The sequence below is a fragment of the Sapajus apella genome, unplaced genomic scaffold, assembly GCF_009761245.1.
Source record: "Sapajus apella isolate SASKATOON/1434 unplaced genomic scaffold, GSC_monkey_1.0 scaffold4, whole genome shotgun sequence".
Taxonomy (NCBI): Eukaryota; Metazoa; Chordata; class Mammalia; order Primates; family Cebidae; genus Sapajus; species Sapajus apella.
The window spans coordinates 31,778,083-31,802,886 of NW_022436944.1; the positions used below are offsets into that span (position 1 = coordinate 31,778,083).

At 43.8% G+C, this 24,804-nt stretch overlaps 1 protein-coding gene across 2 annotated transcripts in view; it reads left to right on the forward strand.

Moving 5' to 3' along the window:
- KY (kyphoscoliosis peptidase) overlaps positions 1-24,804 on the forward strand; it is a 55,476-nt gene that overhangs the window by 14,927 nt on the left and 15,745 nt on the right. For both annotated transcript variants that reach the window (XM_032265862.1, XM_032265873.1), the window contains 5 exons: positions 10,726-10,800; positions 12,551-12,613; positions 15,180-15,262; positions 19,429-19,537; positions 21,010-21,127. In XM_032265862.1, coding sequence (XP_032121753.1) covers positions 10,726-10,800; positions 12,551-12,613; positions 15,180-15,262; positions 19,429-19,537; positions 21,010-21,127 — 448 coding nt within the window. The remainder of the gene's footprint in view (positions 1-10,725; positions 10,801-12,550; positions 12,614-15,179; positions 15,263-19,428; positions 19,538-21,009; positions 21,128-24,804) is intronic.

Sequence of the window (24,804 nt, forward strand, 5' to 3'; positions counted from 1 at the left end):
GGCTATGCTCACTGATATGTAAAGACTTAAATGAAGAAAGCAGGTTATGAAAAATATGTTTACTATAATTCTGCTTTGGATTTTTAAATGTAGAAATGAAGTCTCAAAGGATTTTCACTTTATATCTTTCTGTACCATCCAAGTTTTTGTTTTAATTCTGCTTGGGTTTTTTTGTGTGGTTTATATTTTTGCTCTAATTTTTATTTTAAATTAACATACTTTTGTATAGTACTGATTGTTAACACATGCATAGATTCATGTAACCACCACCATGATCAGGATATACAACAGTTATTATCCTCTTAAAATTATCTTGTGTGGACTCTAATCCTCCCATCATTCTTAAGAGTTCCTTTATATTGTTGAGAAGTTTTTTTTGTTTGTTTGTTTGTTTTCTTTTGAGTCAGAGTCTCTCTCTACTGTCCAGGCTGAAGTGCAGTGGCACAATCTCAGCTCACTGCAACCTCCACCTCCCAGGTTCAAGCAATTCTCCTGCCTCGGCCTCCTGAGTAGCTGGGGTTACAGGTGCTTGCCACCACGCCCAGCTAATCTTTGTGTTTTTAGTAGAGATGGGGTTTCACCATGTTGGCCAGGTTGGTCTCAAACTCCTGACCTCAAGTGACCCACCTACCTTGGCCTCCCAAAGTGCTGGGATTATAGGCATGAGCCGTAACACCCAGCCGAGAACTATTTCGTGATATGGATGTACCACAGGTGGTTTATTCATTCACTTGTTGAAGGAGATTTAAGTTGTTTCCAGTTTGGGGTGATTATGAATAGAGCTGCTATATAAACATTTGTGTACAGGTTTTTGTGTGAACATAAGTTTTCATTTCTCTGGGATAAATGCCCAACAGGGCAATTTTTAGGTTGTATAGTAAGTACATGTTTTGTTTTATAAGAAACTGCCAAACTATTTTCCAGAGTGACTGTTCTATTTTACAATCCCACTAGCAATATATGAGATCCAGTTTCTCTGCATCTTTGTCAGCATATGATATTATCACTATTTTTAAATTACAGTCACCCCTCAGTATACATGGGGGATTGGTTCCAGGACCACCCACGTATAACCAAATGTGGACATAATCAAGTCCCACAGTTGTCCCTGCAGAAACCCCATATAGGAAAAGTTGTCCCTCTCTATGCAAGTTTTGCATCCTGCAAACAGTACTTTCCATCTGCATTTAGTAGGGAAAAATGCAGCATATGAGTGGACTCATGCAGTTCAAACCCATGTTGTTCAAAGGTCAGTTGTATATTATTTCTCTTCTAATAGATGTGATGTCTCATTTTGGTTTTAACTTGCATTTTCCTAATGGGTGATAATGCTGAACATATTTTCATGTGTTTATTTTCCATCCATAATCTCTTTTATGGTAGAATATTTGTTCTTTTGTCCTTTTTCCAACCGAATTGCCTTTGCACTTTTGTAAAAATTCATTTTGCCATGTTGGTGTGAATCTATTTTTTATTGTCTTGTTTTATTGATCTGTTTATCTATGTTTTAGCCAATATCACACTGTTGTAATTACAGTAGCTTCATTAATACATCTTAAAATCAGAGTGGGAGTCCTCCAACCACTAATTAACCTTCAAAATTAGTTAATCCAGTTCCTGTGCCTTGACATCTAAATTTTATAATTATGTATCTGCACAATTTCCCCAAAGTGTTTGGTTGAACTTGCATTAAATCTATAGATCAACTTTGAGAGAATGGCCCACTTGACAATTTTAAGTCTTCTAATCCATAAATATGGTATGTTTCCACATCTATTTAAGTCCTCTTGTTTAATTTGTTCAATCATATTTTGGAGTTTTTAGTCTGCAATTATTGCACATGTTTGGGATTTTTGTTTCTTTTAGATTTATACCTAATATTTTAATTTTGGAACTATGGAAAATTGTTATTTTAAAATTCCACCTCCAACTGCATATGGCCAATATAGAGAAATACAACTGATGTCTGTGTGTTAACTTTGTATACTTTGACAATGCCAAACTAACTTATTAGTTCTAGGAGCTTTTTCTTGTAGATTACTTGGGACTTTCTATGTAGACAGACATATCAAGTGTGAATAAGGACAGTTTTATTTCTTCCTTGCCAATCTGTATGCCTTTTATTTCTCTTTTTTGTAGGTTTTCTTCTAGGGTTTTTATGGTGTTAGGTCTTATGTTTAAGTCTTTAATCCATCTGGAGTTAATTTTTGTATAAGGTGTAAGAAAGGGGTCCAGTTTCTGCTTTCTGCACATGGCTAGCCAGTTTTCCTAACAACATTAATTAAACAGTGAATCCTTTCCCCATTGCTTGTTTTTGTCAGGTTTATCAAAGATCAGATGGTTGTAGATGTGTGGCATTGCCTTCAAGGCATCTGTTCTGTTCCATTGGTCTGTACCTCTGTTTTGGTACCAATGCCATGCTGTTTTGATTACTGTCGCCTTGTAGTATAGTTTGAAGTCAGGTATCATGATGCTTCCAGCTTTGTTCTTTTTGCTTAGAATTGACTTGGCTATGTGGGCTCTCTTTTGGCCCCATATAAAGTTTAAGGTGGTTTTTTCCAGTTCTCTGAAGAGGGTCATAGGTAGCTTGATGGGGATAGCACTGAATCTATAAATTACTTTGGGCAGTATGGCCATTTTCACAATATTGATTCTTCCTAACCATGAGCATAGAATGTTTTTCCATCTGTTTGTGTCCTCTCTTATTTCTTGAGCAGTGGTTTGTAGTTCACCTTGAAGAGGTCCTCTACATCCTTTGTCAGTTATATTCCTAGGTATTTTATTCTCTTTGTAACAATTGTGAATGACAGTTTGTTCTTGATTTGGCTCTCTTTGGGTCTGCTATTGGTGTATAAGAATGCTTGTGATTTCTGCATATTGATTTTGTATCCTGAGACTTTGCTGAAGTTGCTTATCAGTTTAAGGAGACTTTGGGAGATTTTGGGCTGAGATGATGGGGTCTTCTAAATATACAATCATGTCATCTTCAAATAGAGACAATTTGACTTCCTCCTTTCCTAATCGAATACCCTTTATTTCTTTTTCTTGCCTGATTGCTCTGGCTACAACTTCCAATTCTATATTGAATAGGAGTGGTGAGAGAGGGCATCCTTGTCTAGTGCCAGATTTCAAAGGGAATGCTTGCAGTTTTTGCCCATTTAGTATGATACTGGCTGTGGGTTTGTCGTAAACAGCTTTTATTATTTTGAGATACGTTCCGCTGATACCTAGTTTATTGAGAGTTTTTAACATAAAGCGCTGTTGAATTTTGTCAAAGGCCTTCTCTGCATCTATTGAAATAATCATGTGGTTTTTGTCTTTGGTTCTGTTTATGTGGTGAATTACGTTTATAGACTTGCATATGTTGAACCAGCCTTGCATCCCAGGATGAAGCCTACTTGATCTTGATGGATAAGCTTTTTGATGTGCTGTTGCAATTGGTTTGCCAGTATTTTATTTAAGATTTTTGCATCTATGTTCATCGTGGTTATTGGCCTGAAGTTTTCTTTTCTTGTTGAATCTCCGACAGGTTTTGGTATCAGGATGATGTTGGTCTCATAAAATGATTTGGGTAGGATTCCCTCTTTCTGGATTGCTTGGAATAGTTTCAGAAGGAGTGGTACCAGCTCCTCTTTGTATGTCTGGTAGAATTCAGCTGTGAACCCATCTGGACCTGGGCTTTTTTTGGTTGGTAGGCTATTAATTGCTGCCTCAACTTCAGCCCTTGTTATTGGTCTATTCAGGGTTTCAGCTTCTTCCAGGTTTAGGCTTGGGAGGGTGCAAGTGTCCAGGAATTTATCCATTTCTTCCAGGTTTATTGGTTTATGTACATAGAGTTGTTTCTAGTAATCTCTGATGGTAGTTTGTATTTCTGTGGAATCGGTGGTGATAACCCCTTGATTGTTTTTTATTGCATCTATTTGATTCTTCTCTCTCTTTTTTTTAAATTAATCTGGCGAGTGGTCTGTATTGTTGATCTTTTAAAAAAAACAGCTCCTGGATTTATTAATTTTTTGAAGGGTTTTTCTATCTCTATCACCTTCAGTTCTGCTGTGATCTTAGTTATTTCTTGTCTTCTGATAGCTTTTGCATTTTTTAATCTTGCTCCTCTAGCTCTTTCAATTTTGATGATAAGGTGTCAATTTTAGATCTTTCCTTGCTTCTCATGTGGGCATTTATTGCTGTAAATTTTCCTCTAGACACTGCTTTAAATGTGTCCCAGAGATTCTGGTACATTGTGTCTTGGTTCTCGTTGGTTTTGAAGAACATCTTTATTTCTGCCTTCATTTCATTGTTTATCTAGTCAACATTCAAGCGCCAGTTGTTCAGTTTCCATGAAGGTATGCAGTTCTGAGTTAGTTTCTTAATCCTGAGTTCTAATTTGATTGCACTGTGGTCTGAGAGACTGTTTGTGGTGATTTCCATTCTTTTGCATTTGCTGAGGAGTGATTTACTTCCAATTATGTGGTCAATTTTAGAGTAGGTGTGACGTGGTGCTGAGAAGAATGTATATTCTGTGGATTTGGGGTGGAGAGTTCTGTAGATGTCTATTAGGTTTGCTTGGTCCAGATCCTTGTTCAAGTCCTGGATATCCTTGTTAATTTTCTGTCTCATTAATCTAATATTGACAGTAGAGTGTTAAAGTCTCCCACTATTATTGTGTGGGAATCTAAGTCTCTTTGTAGGTCATTAAGAACTTGCTTTATGTATCTGGGTGCTCCTGTATTGGGTGCGTACATATTTAGGATCATCAGGTCTTCTTGTTGCATTGATCCTTTTACCATTATGTAATGCCCTTCTTAGTCTCTTTTGATCTTTGTTGGTTTAAAGTCTATTTTATTGGAGACTAGGATTGCAACTCCTGCTATTTTGCTCTCCATTTGCTTTGTAAATCTTCCTCCATCCCTTTATTTTGAGCCTATGTGTATCCTTGCACATGTGTTTCCCGGATACAACACACCAAAGGGTTTTGACCTTTTATCCAATTTGCCAGTCTGTGTTTAGCCCATTTACATTTAAGGTTAATATTGTTATGTGTGATTTTGATCCTATCATTTTGATGCTAGCTGGTTGTTTTGCCCATTAATTGACACAGTTTCTTCATTGTGTCAATGCTCTTTACCGTTTGGTACATTTTTGGAGTGACTGGTACTGGTTGGTCCTTTCTATATTTAGTGCTTCTTTCAGGAGCTCTTGTAAAGCAGGCCTGATGGTGATGAAATCTCTGAGCAATTGCTTGTTCGTAAAGGAGTTTATTTCTTCTTCGCTTATGAAGCTTAGTTTGGCTGGATGTGAAATTCTAGTTTGAAAGTTCTTTTCTTTAAGGATGTTGAATATCAGCCCCCACTCTCTTCTGATTTGTAGGGTTTCTGCCAAGAGATCTACTGTGAATCTGATGGGCTTCCCTTTGTGGGTAACCTGACCTTTCTCTCTGGTTGCCCTTAGCATTTTTTCCTTCATTTCAACCCTGGTGAATCTGATAATTATGTGCCTTGGGGTTGCTCTTCTTTAGGAATATCTTTGTGGTGTTCTCTGTATTTCCTGGACTTGAATATTGGCTGCCTTGCTAGATTGGGGAAGTTCTCCTGGATAATATCCTGAAGAGTTTTCCAGCTTGGATTCATTCTCTCCATCACATTCAGGTACACCTATCAAACGTAGATTAGGTCTTTTCACATAATCCCATATTTCTTGTAGGCTTTGTTCATTTCTTTTCACTCTTTCTTCTCTAATCTTGCCTTCTCATTTTATTTCATTGAGTTGATCTTTAATCTCCAATATCCTTTCTTCTGCTTGGTCAATTAGGCTATTGAAACTTGTGTATGCTTTATGAAGTTCTCATGTTGTGTTTTTCAGCTCCATCAATTCATTTATATTCTTCCTAAGTCTGTTTCTGTCCGTTCATCAGACTCATTCTCCATCCAGCCTTATTCCCCTGCTGGTGAGAAACTATGATCCCTTGGAGGAGGAGAGGCATTCTGGTTTTGGGAGTTTTCATCCTTTTTCCACTGGTTTAGTCCCATCTTTGTGGATTTACCTACCTGTGGTCTTTGAAGTTGGTGACTTTTGGATGGGGTCTCTGAGTGGACATCCTTTTTGTTAATGATGAAGTTATTTCTTTCTGTTTTTAGTTTTCCTTCTAACAATCAGGCCCCTCTGCTATAGGACTGCTGGAGGCCCACTCCAGACCCTGCTTGCCTGGGGATCACTTGCAGCAACTGCAGAACAGTAAGGGTTGCTGCCAATTTCTTCTTCTGCTATCTTTATCCCATAAGTATACCTGCCACATGTCAGCCTGAGCTCTCCCTTATCAGGTGTCTCTTTAGATATATGGGGGTCAGGGAGCTGCTTGAGGAGACAGTCTGTCCCTTATAGGAGCTCAAGTGCTGAGCTGTAAGCCCCACTGTTCCGTTCAGAGCTGCTGGGCAGGTATGTTTAAGTCTGCTGCAGCAGAACACATAACCACCTGTTTTTCCCAGGTGCTCTGTCCTGGGAAGGTGGGGCTTTATTTATAAGTTCCTGATGTGCTGCTGCCTTTTTTCACAGATGCCTTGCTGGGCAGGTATGTTTAAGTCTGCTTCAGCAGAACACATTACCGCCTTTTTTTCCCAGGTGCTCTGTCCTGGGAAGGTAGGGCTTTATTTATAAGTTCCTGACATGCTGCTGCCTTTTTTCAGAGATGCTCTGCCCAGTGAGGAGGTAGCCTAGTCACAGTCTTCCAGCAGAGGCACTGCTGAGCTGCTGTGGGCTCTGCCCAGCTGCTGTGTGAACTTCCTTGCAGTTTTGTTTACAGAGGTATAGTCAGAACTGCCTCGGTAATGGCGGTGTGCCTCAGTAATGGTGGACTGTCTCTGTAATGGCAGACTACCTCGGTAATGGCAGGCTGCCTCAAGAGTGGTGAACTGCCTCCCTAGTGATGGATGCCCTTCCCCCCACAGAGCTGGACCATCCTGGGTCCAGCTGTGCTTGCTGTGAAACTCTCAATCCAGAGCATTTCAGATTGCTGGTCTTTGTGGGGGTGGGACCTGCCAAGCCAGATCACCTGGCTCCCTGTTTCAGCCCCCTTTTCTTCAGTTGAATGGGCGAGTCTGTCTCCCAGGCATTCCGGGCACCAGTTGAAATGGCCGCCCAGATTTGTATGAGTTTTTGTGTGGAAACTGGCTGCACCAACTGAAACAGCCACACTGGTGACTTGTGGCACTTTTCCTTCTGGGAATCTCCTGGTCTTTGGGCAGTAAAAATTCATTTGGAGATGTGATGATCACTCACCCTCTGCATTCTCACTGGGAACTGCACTCCAGAGCTGTTCCTATTTGGCCCTCTTGGATCCAACCATATTTTTATTTTCAATGAGTTCAAAATATTTTCTAATTTTCCTTGAGACTTCTTTGATCCATGTGTGATTTGAAAGTATGTTACTTAATTTTTAATATTTGGAAATTTTCCAGCTACTTTGTTTTTACTTCTAGTTTAATTCATTATGGTCAGAGAAGAGTTTTGTATAATTTCAGTTATCTTCAAGTTTTTAAAGTTTGTTTTGTGACCAAGGATGTAGTCCATCTTGGTGAATATTCAATGGGCATTTGAAATGATTGTGCATTGTGCTGTTATTAGATGGAATATTTTATAAACATCAAATAAATCTTATAGTGTAGTTCAGTTCTATATATTTGCTGATTTTCTTTCAATTAATTATCTCAATTACTGAAAGAGTAGTGCTAAAATCTTCAACTATAATTGTTGCTTTGTCTATTCCTTTCAGTTTTATCAGTTCTTGTTTCATGTATTTTAAAACTTTGCTGTTTGACATGTGTATATTGAAGGTTGTTATGTCTTCTTGCTAATATTCCTCTATCCCTGATATTTTCCTTTCTCTGAAATCTGCTTTTTCCAATATTAATAGCAACTCCAGATTTCTTTTACCTTTTCATTTAACCAACCTAATTCACAGTAGTTAAAGTTGGATCCTTGGAAACCAAATATAGTTTAATTTTATATATTTACCCTTTCTGACAACCTCTATTTTTTAATTTGTCTGTTTAGACCATTTATACTTAATGATACATTTGGATTTAGGTTTTCTACTTTATTATGTGTTGTGTTTGTGCCTCTGTTTCCCCTTTCCTGCTTTCCTTGCCTTTCAGAATTACATTTAAATTTGCCTATTAAGTTTTTTAGTATTTCTCCACATACCTATTTTTGTATGTATTATATGTACTTTTTTATGATCTAATCATAATTAACATTTCAAGTAGAATGAGGAAATCTTACCTCCATATAGGTACATTCACTCTCCTACTCTGTGCTGTAGTTGTCATATATTTTACATTTAATATATCAAAAACCTATCAGGTGTTATAATTATTGATTTCAATTATTATTTATATTGTGAAGAACTTGAGAGGGGAACAGACTATTATCTTTATCTAGATATTTACCATTTCTATCCCTCTTCCAAGTTTTCTTCTGGTATGATTTCTCTTCCATTTGAAGAACTTCCATTAGCATTTCTTTTCGAGCAAATCTGTTGGTACCAAATTCTCTTGGCTTTACTTTATTTAAGAATGTCTATATTTAACCTTCACTCTTGAATAATACTTTCATTGAAACAGAATTCTGTGTTGAAAGTTTATTTCCTTTAGTACTACGAAAATGTTGTTCCACATCCTTCAAAAATTGATGCATTACATATAAAATTCTTGCAGATTTCTCAGAAAATCTGCCTCTCAGATTTTCTGAGAAATCTGCAAGAATTTTATATGTAATGCATCACTTTTCACTAGCTACTGTCCATTTTTTGGTCTTTAATAGTTTGGTTATGTGTCTGGACTTGGATTTTCTTATATTTACCCTGCTGAGAATTCACTGAGTTTCTTGAATCAGTGTGGTTTTATGTCTTATAACAGATTTCAGAAGTTTTCATTATTTCCTCAAATATTTTTTCTGCATATTAATTCTCTTTGCCTTTTGAGACTTCAATGACATGAATGTTAGACTTTTAGGTATTGACCCACAGATCCCTGAGACACTATTCACATTTTCTGTTGTTCACACTGGACAACATCTGTTGATCTAGCTTCAAGTTCTCTGACTTTCTTCTCTGTCATCTTCATTCTGCTATTGAGTATATCCAGAGAATTTTTAACTATATTTTTTAGTCTAAAATCTTCATTTACTTTTCCTTTATATCTTCTTTTTCATCACTGATCCTTTATATCTTTCCATTTATTTCAAAACTGTTTGCCGTTTCTTGTTAGAGCATGTTATTGTGGTTGTTTTCTCATGTGGAGTTGGCATCTGTTTATTATCTTTTCCTTTTCAAATTAAGATTGTCCTGAGTCTTCCTAGCTAAGTAATTTTCAATTGTAGCTTTTGTAATGCTATACAGAAATGCCCTGCATGTGCACCACCCAGTGGCCAATCTGGAACCTGGGCATTAGTCTACCCCATAGTTTACTTCCTGAAGACTGTGGCATGATGTGTAGAATAAGATCTATGCATGCACATTTCAGAGGTAACCACAGGAATCCATTTACAACTTTATGGAATTGCCTTCTTGAGCTCCTCATCATGACCCATTTCTCATTTCTCTACCCCAAAAGCTGGAGCTTCAGTTTCCTCACTCTGACATATAGGTTCCACAACTGTGTCTGCATCTGGGGCAAATCAACAGAAAACAGAGAGGAAAAAAAAAAAAACAAGGAATATTTGCCCCCACATTCTTGGGATTATAACTTCTCTGATAGAAGAAAATAGCTATCTTTGCCCCAAAGTTGTAGGTGCCTGCCTGGCCACCAACATCACTGCAGCCATTCTACCAACAGAATTGCCTGGGGACTGAGTTGGGAAAGAACATAATAAAGTGGGGGGAAAACAATAACAAAAGATTTCTTTCACTCTCTCTGACTCTTAGGGGTTCCCTTTCTCACTTTGCAAGCTAGAAAGAGGATTTCTCTTGAGTACTTTTTTTCTATATCCACTGTTCCCTTCTGGGTTTAGGAATGCCTTTAAGTCCAGTCTAGATGATAGCAGAGGGGAAAAAGAATGGTAAATTCACTGCCAATTTGCTAATACTTTAAAAATTCTTCTCAGTCTTTCCCCGTTATTCTATTATTTATTTTGCAGGATTCTCTAACAGTTGCCCTTTGCATTCTGTACAGTGTTTAAGGTTGCATTCAGTGGGAGAGACAGGGCTGAGTGTGCTTTACTCCATCTTGCCTGATTCTGGGAACTATCCGCTTGGTTTCTTGTTGTTTTGATGTAAAGAAAAAAACAAAGGGCTGGGCGCAGTGGTTCACACCTGTAATCCCAGCACTTTGAGAGGCCAAGGTAGGTGGCTCATGAGTCAGGAGTTTGAGACCAATCTGGCCAACATTGTGAAACCCTGTCTCTATTAAAAATACCAAAATAAATAAATAAATAAATTAGCCAGGTATGGTAGTGTGTGCCTGTAATCACAGCTGCTCAGGAGGCTGAGGCAGGAGAATTGCATGAACCCAGGAGGCAGAGGTTGCAGTGAGCCGAGATTGCACCATTGCACTCCAGCCAGGAAGCCCAGGCAACAGTGCAAGAGTCCAAATCAAAAAAAGAAAAAAAAAAAAAACAAGGATGATTTGTATGCACGAAAGAAAGTTCTAAAACGGTTTTGTTATTCAATCATCAGTCATGATTGCACCCCTTCCTGGCAGCATCTGGCTGAGAATGTCATCTCGTTTTCCTTTGTAGGAACACAACTGACTGTGGAAGTCCACCCTCGAGATGCCATGCCCCAGCTGCTCAAGAAGTTCTCCTTGGCTAAACGTATGTATGACACACGTACTCATGGTAGAGGGCTGGCAGAGAGGATTGAAGGTAACTGGTTGGGCCAGATCCCAGCCCAAGCATCTTCTGAGGGAAGAAGAAGAGTGACATGAGCCTGCAAACTGGGAAAAGGCAGAAGCATGACAGCTTCATCCTGGGAGGCTCTTTTCTCCACACCCAGCTCCCACTGATTTTGCATCTCTGGAATTAGTCATAGGTAACACAAGACATTTAGCTGGAGATACACTGCATCACAAGATTGTTGTTGCTGTTGTTTTTAGATACCATTGGTTGACTGCCCAAAAAGTGGCATGCAAAATGCTAAGTACTTTAACATTTATTAACTTTTTAACCTTCTGATGCATACGAATATCATCCCCACTTTTTAGATCAGCAAAGTGAGGCTCAGAGAGGTGAAGTAACTACCCAAGTCACCCAGCTGGCAAGTGGGTGAGAACCTGTGGTTTTAACCACCATACTTCTCAGCCCTCAGTGCAGTGCACATAGGCTCAGGCCCAGGACCAGGATGTCTCCTCCACTCCCTTCTCAGTCCTCTCCCTGCATCTGTCTGCCTTATGGCTAAATAGGGGCCTCAGAAGGAATGCAGGTTAAGGAACAGAACCTGCAGAACAACTGAGGCTCAAGCCCTCTTCATGTCTATGCAGTGAGCCAAAGTCCTCCAAAACTATCTGGTCCTGTAGTCATCAGCAGTCAGGATCTCAAGAGAGCAGTCTAGCATAAAGAGGGCAAACTCTAGGGTCAACTGACTGGGTCATGTTTCAGCTGTGTGACCTTGGGCCATTGGCCTAACCCCTCTTTTGAACTCAATTTTCTCATGCATAAAAGGAGGAAAATAAGCACATCTCCCTCATAAGATTATTATGAGATTAAATGAGAGAGTAAATATAAAGCCCAAGCCAGGCATAGTAAGTATGTAATAAATGCTAGCTACCATTTTGAACACCTATCATTCTATCAAAAATGCAGGTGGAAAAAAATGTAGCTGTGATATACAAAATGTAGGTGTGAGAAATAAAAGAAGCACCATTTCTCAGAAAGACCCGTGTGTGGTTACAACCTTCCTGTGTTATATTTCATAGCCTAAAGTGGCCTTCAGGGTCATAAAACCACCTGCCTTGGCATCCCCACCCTCAATTCCCCCTGATCCCATCAGGGACCCAAATCTTCCTGACCTCACTCCAGATCAGCAGGAAAAGTTCCTTTCCTCTGGCTCAGGGAGTCTAATAACTATTGGCTACCATTCTGCCTTTACAGTCCACAATGTATAAAATTCAGTTGGCCTTGAATCCTCTCAAGGAATCATTTAATTATGATCTGACCTTTCTAGGTTTTGACCTCCTCACAAACTGCTTTCCCCTCCCTGCATCTTTGTTTCCATCCATGGTCTGTTCTCATCCTGGGGTTATCTGGCAGTGGATTCATGAAAGCAGGAAAATCCAAAAGAGGGCAGGAACACCAGGTTCCAGAGCAAATGCTAACTCCAGTTGCATAATGCAGCTCCCTTTCTTGTCATCCACTTCCTGGTTCTTAGTTTTCCCTCTGCCACACTAGGAAGTTCCTGGCAATTCCAGCAGCAATTCAGTGGTCAATGGGGTGAGAACAAGGAAGCTACAAAAAGGAGAGTAAAGAGGAGGGGTCAAAAGCAAGTACCACCACATGGTGAGTCATCAGTGCTTGCATTTCTGTTTCTTCTGAAGTAATTATACTTCTGATCTTTGGAATATTGTAGGTTTACAAGGTGATAAAAATGGAAACACAAGACCCCGGCAACCTGGAGGGAAAGACGCCCATGGTAAGTTCCAGAGTCTTCCAGGGAAATTCTTAAGAAAGCACATAGGTTTAGCCTTATAGCCTAATCTCCAATCAATTGGCAGTCACTTCCTGGGTCTCTGTCTGAGAGGCTGGGGCCACCTTTGGGTTCGGGAGGGGAAGTGTCATGATTGATTAGCAGTGTCTGCCATGGACAAAGATGGAGAAGGAAAAAGCTCACGCACCAGATGTCATCCCAAAGCTAAAGAATAAACCCCACCAATAACAAGGCAGACCATTACAGGAAACATTAAAACCATAATTCAGGATTATATTAACTTTAAATTGAATGCCAAATGTCTGTAAGGTAGGAGGCATGTGAGTAAGCAGAGTGAGGCAGAGGAAGAAACACGGAGAGGGATGATAGACAGCCTGCATTGGAATCCTGGTTTTGCCCCTCATTCGCCTTCCCTGTGCCTCGGTTTCCCCCTCAGTAGGCCAGATGTTATCCAAGGCTGGGTGCAGCTCCATACTTCTTCCTATTGTTTTGCTTTAAAATCATAATAATTTGGTTAATGACTGATATTTTAAATGTATTTATGTAGAATCATATTTAGATCTTATATAATCTGCTTAGAGATAGAATTAATGAGGCATAAATCATGAGCATTTTTAATGTTCAGATATTGGAAAATGAAACCAAGAAAGGGGAAAACTAGTAATAGAGTTTTCAATACCATTTTAGAAATGCCATTTTTATTCTAAATAGGTGTGCAGGGAGACCTCATTTGCAGAGTTATACTGAGTGGAAATTTGTTCAATGTGTGAGTCCATTTTGAATGCACTTAAGTCACCTTGATGGCTCTTGTGAGAGAATGGTAGGAACAGATTCTGCAGAAGAGGGAAGGCTCAGCAGGGGCCTGCCTGAGTATCCCCCGTCTTCTCCGGTTGCGCTTGGACCACGCAGGACAGGGGCTGATGACATAAGTCACGGTGGCCAGGCAAGAAACCCCTGGGCCCAGATATTGGTCAGCTCCCCAATAAGTGGGCATTGCCTCTCAAACTGTGCTGGCCAGAAGAAGGTCATGAAGGAGTTGGGTCCAGGTCTAGAGGTGACACACACCCCTTCCTACATTCTCCCTACATCTCTTGGGTCTAATAACACCAGAGTAAGGGACTCTCACCAATAATGGCAGCCCTGAGGATGTACGGGCAAATGCACCTGCAGTGCCCCCACCAGGCAGGGAGGCCACATGTCCCTCCCTACATGTACCTGTAGAGAAACCCCAAACCCTAAACCCTCCCAGACAACAGTGTGACACTAACATCACAACATGATTCACCATCTCATTCATGCTCCCAGGAATCCCACAAATCTGTGCCTAAGGCCAGGTGGCTGGGTCCAGTCCCTCCCAGCAAGGTAGAGGTCAGGACCAGACTAGAACCAAGGGAGAAATGCAGCCCCATCAGGTGCTTCCTAACATGGCCCTGCTCTTCCCAGTCTTCCTACTGTACCCTGGGGCCTCTCCAGCACACCTCACCTGCACAGCACCCAGAGGCTCCCAACATGGAGGCCGAGAGGTGGATGTTGGGTTCACCCGGGTCAGGGGCTCAGTTCCTCTTTGACCCCAACTTCTTCCCACTCCTACCCTGTCTTTATACCCGGCTTCCTTGATTTTGATCTGCCTGACTCAGGGACCCTTGGATAAGAAGGGCTCTGCCAGAGCCAAGACTCTCTTCTGGGCTGGGACAGGGGTCTGCTGTCCATGTATCTGCTGATCTGACCATTGGCCAGGCAGCCCTCCCAGCAGCAGCTGATTATGGCTGTCCTCTGTCCAGTGGGAAGCCTGCGTAATTGCTGGCCCTGTATTAACGTTTGTCTTGAGTTTTCTCTCCTTCCTGTAGCTTTGTCTTAGTGACCTAACTCATGGCTTGGTCTCTGGGAAAAAGGCTCCCTGTGAGTAAGGCTAGGTATAGATGAGTGATTCAGAGGCCCAGCCTTTCTCAAGGCCCTGTTACCAGAACACATGGTTGAGATGCTCAAGTCTCCAGTTGACCATGGGCAAAAAAGGAAATCTGTCTGGGTGCCAAACACACCTCACCCTGCAGGACCCAGATGGCCTGGCCTTTCCATGCCCTCCTCCACCCCAGTGCTATGGCTGTGGCACAGACCTCCCTCCTTGAACTTGTCAATTCGAGCAGCAATGCCTGGACACTCCAAAAAAGCATTCATTCCTGAGAAAAATAACAGGAATCCACAGAAAACCAAATGATGGGGAAAGGAGATTCCATCATTAATATGTCTGGGAACTGCTGGGTTAACTGAGGTCAAGTTCATTTCCTACTTCTGACTTCTCAGAGTCTGCAATAGGCATATGCTTCCTGTAGACCTCTAAGAGGACAATGGGAGTTTCCACAGTTCCCAAACTAACTTGATCAGGAGACCCTTCTAGGAGAGTTCCCATATAGCTCTTAGGCTCAATGTTTCAGGCTTTGAAAACTGTGTTCAGGGCTGGACAGTGACAGCTCCTCAAAGAGACAGAAGGCCTAGGCCAGGCAGCCCTCCTCGGTGGGTCTCAGCTGCTGACCAAGCTGCCCTGTGTTTCCAGCCTACCCCTGGGATCGATCCAGCCTGAAATCCATGTCCCTGGACCTGCAGCAGTTTGAGAAACTGGATATCTATGCCTCACAGGTAGGAGAGTTGACCCCTCTGACTATGAACCCCGTCAAGGTGGCTTAGAGTTCTAGGGCAGCAAAGCCTCCCTCCAGACACCTCCTGAACATATCCTGAGTCACTTGATTGGATAGCCCTAGAATGCCTTTTCATAGCATATGGATGGGGACAGAAGGCGAAAAGCAGCAGCCCCTGCCCAGGGCCAGAGGCCATTCCATCCCCCACCCCACCCACGATCTGGTTGTTCCCACTCCACACTGCACACCCTGGAGCTCTTCATTGGCAGGCTCCTCCTGCCAGCCCTGACCTGCCTTCCCCATGTCCCTTTCGGCATTGCTGCTCCTAAGCTATGCCCCCCTCCAGTTAATGGAGGAAGGGAGGGAGAGGATGGGAGGACCATGGATGAGATGGCCAGGACCACTGTGACCACAGCTGTGCTCACCTCTGAAGGGCATGAGTTGCCAAGCTCTCATGCCTCTGGGACTGGGCATGTCTCAGGTGTAGGTGGGAGGGGCAGATGAACAGCTGAACCACTAGGGACATATGGAAGTCACTGGAGCCAGGCAGGAGCTTCAGCAGAGTCTGATAGGAGGAACAAGGTGCTGAACCCTTTTGTGAAGTCAGGACATTAAGTGGTCTTAGAAAGACCACCTTGTAGGTACTCAGGAACCTTGTTTGTTGAAATGATGAGTGGATGGCTGGGTGCACGGGTCAAGAAAGTCAGATGAGAAGCAAGGACATGAGTTGAGGACATCCACCTGTCCTGGCAGAAGACATGACCTGGATTAAGTGGAGACACTTAGGAAAGAGAGGAGTGGAAAGGCCAATTCTGAGCTAGGGGCAGAGGGGAAGAACTCCATTACCCGTTGGTGTGGAATGGGTGGGAGGTGGGGGAGAGGGGCTCCCAGATGACTGGATTGACTCCTGGAGGGTGGGTCAGTGCCTCACCATGAGGAGCAAAGGAAAAGGAGCAGGTTTTAGGGAATGAGTGTGTTTGGGATATGAGGGGCTCTGGTGTCTGCGGCACATCCAGGGGAAATGCCCCCAGGGCAGCTGAATATACAGGCCTGGAAAGGTCTGGGCTGAAGATTCTGATTGGGAGTCATCAGATTTAGTCAAGAGCTGAAGCCATAGGATGGGCATCCTATTGCAGGGGTGGGGAAGCCCATAGGGCCTGGAGCCATCAAAAAGGCTAGGGCAAGGCCAGGAAGGGTCAGAGTTCTGGAAGGTTCAGGGATGTGCTCCCTGGGGCAGGTGTGGTTAACAGTGTGAGCTGTGCTGTCTGCTTAAGTGAGATCAGGACAGCTGCATCAAAGTGCACCTTACCTCCAGAGGGGCAGTGCAGAGTGGCTAGAGGCCTCGGGTCTCAGGTGGGTGGAAGAGCAAGCAGGAGGTAAGGAGTGTGGAGTGGAGAGAAGACCCCACAGGAGCCTGCAGAGAAGGGGAGGCTAGAAGGGCAGAACTGAGGAGACTGGGAGGGCATCCAAAGGTAGGGGAATAAGGTGATATGGGGCAGCCAGGAAAGGAAGGGAGGAGGTGAGGACGTAGAAGGAGGGCATTCATTGAAGAGGGGAAGTCCCTGCAAAGGCAGAAGACCTGAGACATAGAGATGGCTGAAGCAAGAGGAGAGGATGAGGCTCTTAGTGAGGCAGTCCCACCTGGCCTGTTGAGAAGTAGAAGCCAGGCCATTTCCTGCCATTTCCTGCGGCGGGGTCAGGAGTCTGCAAAGGGCAGGGAATTTTGTAATGGCCATCAAAAGGGATGGGACAGGCTGCCGGCCAGACTCAGAGAACAGTGCCAGGAAGCCAGTGGAGGCCAGAGACCCAGCCACAGGGCATGGAGGCACCAGAGCAAACCAGGCTCAGGTGGGACCAGGAGGTGGGAACCAAAGGTCCAGAAGCCATGGCACTGAAGTACAAGGTTAAGTCAGGACTCCAGGCTGCAGTGCAGACCTGCAATGCTGAGCACCATTCGGGGCCCTAGGAGGGGGACAAGGACAAAGTCTGCAGAGTTGAAGCTAAACACAGAAGGAAATGAAACAGAAAGCAGTTGAGAGAGTAGGACAGGGGCTGAGAGGCCTCCAGAGGTCAGAGTGCCAGTGTGCTGAGCCAGTGGTCAGCAGGTAGGTCCTGGAGTCCCTTGTGAACAGTGAGATGGTTCCAGCTGAAAACAAGGTCCTGGAGTACCCTCAAGCTGGGGTCTGAGTGGAGCGCGGGCATCTTTGCAGGACCCAGTGTCCCAGCTTCTCTACAGAGATTAAACATGGTCAGGGCCACCTTTTTAACAACCTCAGCCCTATTTCCCTGAGGGCCCCTGTGAAGAAAGCTAATTTGTCCTTTTTTTAACTATGATAAAATAACATAAAATTTGCCATTTTAATAATTTGTATGCATACAATTCACTAGCATTAATTATATTCCCAATGTTGTACACTCATCACCCACAACAGAAACTCGGTACCCATTAAGCAATGAAATTCCCATTTCTCCTTCCCCAGCCCTTGGTAATCTCTACTTACTGCATATTAACTTTCCTATGCTAGATTACTTCATGTAAGTGGAATCATACAATATTTGTCATTTTGGGTCTGGCTTATGCCACTTAGCATCATATTTTCAAGGTTCATCCATGTTGTAGCACGTATAGAACTTGATTCCTTCTTTTTATAGTTGAATAATATTCCCTTATATATGTTGTACATACTCTATTTTACTTATCCTTTCATTCATGGACGGATGTTTTTTAACATTTTGGCTATTTTGAATAGTGCTGCAGTGAACATTGGGAAACAAGTGTCTGTTTGAGTCCCTGCCTTCAGTTCTTTGGGGTGTATACCTTGGAGTGAAATTGCTAGATCATAAGATAATTCTACATTTAACTTTTTGAGAAACTGTAAAAATGTTGTCCACAGCAGCTGCACCATTTTACATTCCCACCAGCAACGTACGAGGGTTCCAATTCCTCCATAGTCTTGCCAACACGTTATTTTCTGGTTTCATTTTTCAATAGCCCATTCTAGTAGGTCTGAAGTGGTATCTCATTGTGGTTTTGATTTACGTTTCTCTTGTGACTAAGGATGTTGAGCATTTTTTCATGTGCTTATTGGCCATTTGTGTATCTTCTCTAGAGAAATGTCTGTTCAAGTCCTTTGCCTCTTTTTGAATTGGCTTGCTTTTGTTTTTGTGGAATTGTAAGAGTTCTTTTTATGTTCTGGATATTTAACCCTTATTGGATATATGATTTGCAATGTTTTCTCTCATTTTGTAAGTTATCTTTTTGCTTTCTCAATAATATCCTTTAATGCACAGAATATTTTTATTTTCATGAATGCCTTTTTATCTATTTTTTCCTTTGTTGCTTGTGCCTTTGGTGCCATATCCAAGAATCCATTGCCAAATCCAAGGTCAGGAAGATTAACCCCAGTGCTTTGTTCTAAGAGTTTTATGGTTTAAGCTCTTATATTTGAATCATTGATCCATTTTGAGTTGATTTTTGTATATGGCATGAGGTAGAGATCCAATTTTATTCTTTTGCATGTGGAAACCCAATTGTCCCATCACCATTTGTAAATGGGACTATTCTTTCGCCGCTAAATGGACTTGACACCCTTGACAAAGATCAACTAACCATGGATATGTGGGTCTATTTCTGGTCTCTCAGTTATATTCCATTGGTCTATATAATCTTTATGGCAGTACTAAACTGTTTTGATTACTGTAGTTCTACAGTAAGTTTTGGAAATGGTGAGTTTGTGTCCTTCAAATGTGTTCCTTTTTTAAAATTGTTTTAGCTATTTGGAGCCCCTTGGCACCATAGGAATTTGAGAACTGACTTTTCCATTTCAGCAAAAAAGGCTATTAGAATTTTGATAAGGATTATGTTAAATCTTTAGTACTGACCATGACCAGGCGATGCTACAGCTATCCAGATGCCTGCCTGGCTGGCCCCCAGATCTTCAGATAAAAGCCATGGTGGATCTAGGGCCTCTGATTGAGGTGGTCGGCACCACCTGTCCTGTCCAACTTCTCCCACCTCCTCCCAATTTGTCCTCAGCTAGCCTTTGCCCCTGAGAGCCTCTCCTGTAGCTTCTCTGCCTGGAGAAAGAGCAGCACTGGCTATAGGTGCTGGGCCCCCACTAGCCCCTCCTCGAGTTCCTAATACAGCATGCCCTTCCTGCTCCCCAGGTGACAGCCAAGAGTGGCCTGGATGAACTGGTGAGTGACCTGCTCCAAGAGGCCCACACTGACCTGGAAATAGTCCGTGCCATCTGGATCTGGATTTGCCATCACATAGGTAGGTCCACCTGTGGCACCGCAGGCTCTAGAACCCCTTACTACAATTCCCTGCAGGCCCCTGCTCCTATCAGCTTATTCATATGTACAGAGTGACATGAAAGGTGGGAGAGAAGGACCCAGAGACTGGACGGATAAACCAGAGAGTAACCAAGGAGGATAAAATTCACCATGTGCTATCAGTCTCCATGAAAGTCAGAGGAGAATCCCTTGCAGCCTTCTGCCCACAGCCAGTGCCTAGAGCTGGGACCTTCATCCAGCAGCAGCTTTCCCTCTGTCCCAGCCTTCCCTCTGTCTCATCACCACAGAGATGAGAGCCCAGGACAGCAGGTCATCTCCAAAAAGGATGATCACTGGTGAAGAAAAATTGCAGCTGTTTGATAAATGATCACAATACCAGAGGGTTTATTAAATACCTTTGCCAGGAAAAGCAGGTTCTCCACTTCCTGCTCCCACCACACTAGCAACATTGGCCACTGGTCCCAGCCCAGTCTCCAGGGTTCCTGCAGCTACCTGAGATACCTCGGCCTATGCAGCTGCTGTCCACAGCTCTCCACAGGATGGCCTTGGGAAGCTCGCGGGTCAAGCAGAGCTGCAGAGGTGGTGGCTAAGGGATGCTGCCCCTTGCTGCCTTGCAAACACAAATGAGAGCGGGCAGGGCCAGATCTTGAGGCAGACTCCTAGTCCTTTGACATAAAGACCAGCCAGGCCTTTCTCAACCTGCTGCCACTGGGCTTTTCTTTTCTTCTTCTGGAACAACAGTTGGGAATGTAGCTTACAGAATGAGCTCACCTGGCACAGGTAGGAGGTCCAAACCGAGGACCTGAGAGACCCCCAGCTCCCATCGCAACTCCACCAGCTGTGCCTGTGCCTCGAAGGCGTAGGTCAGAAATGGGACCTTTATAGGACTTTGTTACTACTCCTGTCCCCATGCCAACACACACAGACACAGTCCCTTTGGGTTCTCAGTGGGTACAGAGACTTCTGTCTTAGGGCCTCACCACAGACCTCAGGCTTCTTCACAATGCCTGCATCCCCTCCTTAGTGAGGTGACAGGCTATGGGAGAGCAGCCTTCTCCATTTGGGGATGAGCTCAGAGTGCCCCATGGGTCAAGTGTGAGGCCTTCGGGCTGCAGGACAGGATGGATGATTTCACTGGAACTGTGTACAGAGCTGTATGGTGGGGATTAGTGGAGAGAGCCCCTGCCCCTGCACCGTCCTGGTCCCTTCTCCTGCTAGCCCCTCCTCAGAAGCTTGGGGAGCCAGGTGGCCCCCTCTGCCAAGGCCTTCTCCTCCTCTTACCACTTGCACAAAGAGGTGACAGTTCCCAGATCCCATTTGGGCTGGGGCTGTAGCTCCACTAAGCCCACTGTGGTTTCCCAGGGCTGGTGCTGGCCAGCGCACAGCTGGGGGTGGGGGTGGAACCTTTCACCTCCCAGGCTCAGGTTCCTCATACCCTCCCCTGCACTGCAGAGTACGACATTGTGGCTGCCCAGGAGAAGGACCGCCAAGTCTTCAAACCCACTGACATCCTGCGGACCCAGAAAACCAACTGTGATGGCTACGCTGGCCTCTTTGAGAGAATGTGCAGGTACAAGAGATAGAAGTCCCCATGCTGACCACTGGACTTGGTCCCTCTCCCTCTTCCAAAGTGCCGTGTGCCTTTGCCCGCATGCCAGGCCTGAAACCTGAGTTTGCAAACTCTGCTCTGGAACCCAAGTGAGTCCTGAAAAGGTCAATTTCTCCCTTTTTAACACCAGCATAATTGACTTTGTACCATCTGCCGGGCTTCGTGATGCATTAACATAATGGCAGATGAATGCACAGAGATAATTTGGTTATAAAAAGCCCTTTTTCCGCCTTCTCCCATCTCTATGCAGCTGAAGGTTAAAAGAATGGCAGGCCTGGGAGCGGGAGGACAGTGGCTGCAGATGCCAAGGGGACTGTGAAAGGCTGTCCTCAGGGCTGACACAGGGGGCCTCTTTTTGGGGGAAACAAAAGATCACCCACCTGAAAAGATCTGTCAGTTGGACAGCTGAAGCACTAGGGAGCAGCTTCTCTTGGGGTCACTGGGCTCCATTTTCAGCACTCTGGCAGTGGGCGTATGGCCAGGTTGCTGGGGTGGGTGACAGCTCTGGCCTGAGCAGGAGAATGGCCCACTGCTGGTTCCCAGAGACTCAAAACAAGCTCAAGATGGGGGTTGGGGGGAGGGGACTGCCACTGACCCACACAGCTTCCTGAGCTCACTCTGTGAGGTCTGCTGGGTTCCTCCAGAAAAACAGTCAGCTAGCCCTACAGCCATAAAAGAACCCCTCTCCGGGGGCAGATAAACAGCTGCCCACTGTCTCTGTAGGCCTCTGGGAGTGAGTCTTCACAGGCACCCAGATGTCAGCCCACCAGAACTGCAGGTGGCAATTCATTAAGCCAAGCGTAACACTTAGTCCACAGGCAGGCAGTTGTGATGGCCTCAGTGTTGCACGGGCGACAGCTGCTGGCCACTGGGTGCATGCAACCTATTCCTGGCCCAACCCCTGTTGTCCTGCCTCCTGTCCCCCATCACCACTGCCAAGCACAGGCACATACCCGGCTGCTCAGTTGCTCCAACCCTCCTGCTCTGCTCCCTGTTCTTCCCTTTTCTCACTTCCAAGGCCAGTCCCTGAGACCACAGCCCCAGAGGCAGCCACGGCCGGTCAGGGTACAGAAGATGCCACCCTGGCTGCTTCCCATCCACTCTTCCTGCCACCCCCTACCCCAGACACAAGCATACCCCCTACTGCCTGTGGGCTTCTCCAGGAGCCTGGATCCTTGCTGGCCTCTCTGCCTAGGCCCCCCTGGCCCTGGGTTCCTGAACACCAACCACTAAAGGATCACACTGTCCATCAAAGTCCTCCAAAATCTGACCTCAGCCAACTTTCCAGCCCTGCACTGTGTGACACCAGCTGCCTGCCCACCTCTGTGTGTACCCCTGCTCCCTCTCCCAGTGCTCCTTCCAGGGCCCTCTCCAGGATGGCCCATCACCTTCCCCTTCCTTGAGCCCAGCTATACACCAACTCGTGTGTTGCCTTAGGCTTTCAATTAATAACATTTTTAAATTTAAAAATATCATTCATTGTAGATGGTTTATAAAATGCACTAAAGCAAAAAGAAGAAATTGTTACTCTGAACCTCACCACTTAGAGCTAACCCTGCTAACATTTGGTCATATTCCTTTCCAGACTGTTATATATCCTACCGGTTGTATACATCTATATTTGTCTTTATCTCCTCTCTCCTTTTGCCTCCCGTGAATCCTACACCCAGTAGGCCTTCAAAAGACACATATAGGAATGACAGGAAATGAAAGGATATTCCTAGCAGACTTGTGTGGAGTGGGGATTATTCTCTTTTAAATGATGAAACAGCCACGAGCCTTTTAGCTCCATTTGTGCCTAGCATCTTTCAGAACATGATTATTTTCATCTGATTCTGCAAATCTGAAAATGTTTAGTATTTTTTCCAAGTTCCAGGATATATCCCTCTTTATCCAGTATAAGCTTTCTAGCATACTATAGAAGGAAAGCCAGATTCGAAGCTAGAAAGACCAAAGTCCACTGCTTAGAATGGTGTCACCTCCTTTATCCCGTATAAGCATCCTCGCATCCTTTAGAAGGAGTGCCAAAGTTAAAGCCAGAAAGACCTGGCTCCCAGTTTTTGATTCATAACCTATAGTTTTGTTCCTTTTGTAAGGCACTTAACCTCTTGCAGCCTCAGTGTTCTCATCAATGTACTGGAGACTAGATTGCCTGCCTGGCAGGGCTATAGGACTCAATGACACTTCAGTTTGGGGTTTGCCAAGCTGATTTGGGGGTGCTTGTTTTTTAACCTATCTTGTCTTTCTTGGGTATTAAAGTGCTTTTCCTCTGTGGAACTTTCCTACAGACTCTGCCAGCCTATAGATTCAGAAAATTGACACTTACCTTGAGTGAAACTGTCAGCGTTTTGGCCTGGTCCAGATACTTAACAATGGCCCTATTCTGGCCTGCAGCTGATCATTAAAACTCTCCCTAACATTTTGCATCATTTAAAGTTAGTTCCAACATGGTGATTACTGTGTGCAAAATTTCTCACACCGCCTGAGACGTGTAACAATAGCTCACAGTCCCCTGAATTCCTTTAACTTTTGCTTTAAAGATCGCTAACCTACCCATGAATCCCTCTACTCACTCTCTTTACCTTTAAAATAACTGCCGAAAATTTGGTAAATTAATTAGCTAATTCCTTAATAACTGAGGACATGTAATCCACACTTGCTGATTTATCCCTGCTTGGTTGTCAGGGTGGCTTCTTAGAAAGAGTTGTGCCCACAACCATCATTACTTATTGCCAGTCCATTCCAGCTCCCTGAAATTGCCTCACTAAGGACTGATTTAATAAAGTAATTTGGTGAGGAATTCAGGCATTTTCATGACATCATTCATTTCCTTCTGTCTTTCCCAAGTCACTGATGTGGAGTTTTTTGGTTAGTGCTATAGCTTGTAACTGCTGGTCCAGTTTCCTTCTGACTTTCTATCATCCAGCATTAATGTCTCTCTTTTTGCCTCAATTGCCCACATTCTTAATTGATTCTGCCTAATCGCAGGAGCCAAGCTTAATTCCCCAGATTCCTGCCACTGAGTCAACCTCTAATAAATTCCCTTCCCATCAGCATGGTTTTAGCATCACCAGCTAGCAGGTTTTTCGGAGACTTTGGATGAAGCCAGGAGCTTATTAACAGTTTGACACTGAAGGAGCTGGTTGTCACCAATGAGATGTCAGCTAGCTTTGCACTCATCCTCTAGCTGTCACAGAGAGCAGGGGGAGGAGTGTGTATAGTCAGATGGCTGCTTCTGGTTAGCAGTATGATGTTCCCTACAGTCCTAAAACATCACTTGGTTCCAAAGGCCCCAAAAGATATGGAGTGGCCGTCTAAGCCTTCTGGGAGATGCAGGTTCATTGGATAACACTAAATTATCACCAAATCTGACACTGGTGTATAAGGCCTCTAAAAGGGACATCCTAACTCCCTCACCCATATAGCCTTTTAGCTCCATTTGTGCCTAGCATCTTTCAGAACATGATTATTTTCACCTGATTTTGCATATTTGAAAATGCTTAGCATTTACACCAAAGGATGACACTCACAAAGATGAGTTATGTCACTGGAGCAAACCATCTTGTCATTTCACTCTCTATACCGCCTATAAGCGTATAGACCAAAGCAAAGTCTCGATTTACAAAAGAGCTGGTGCA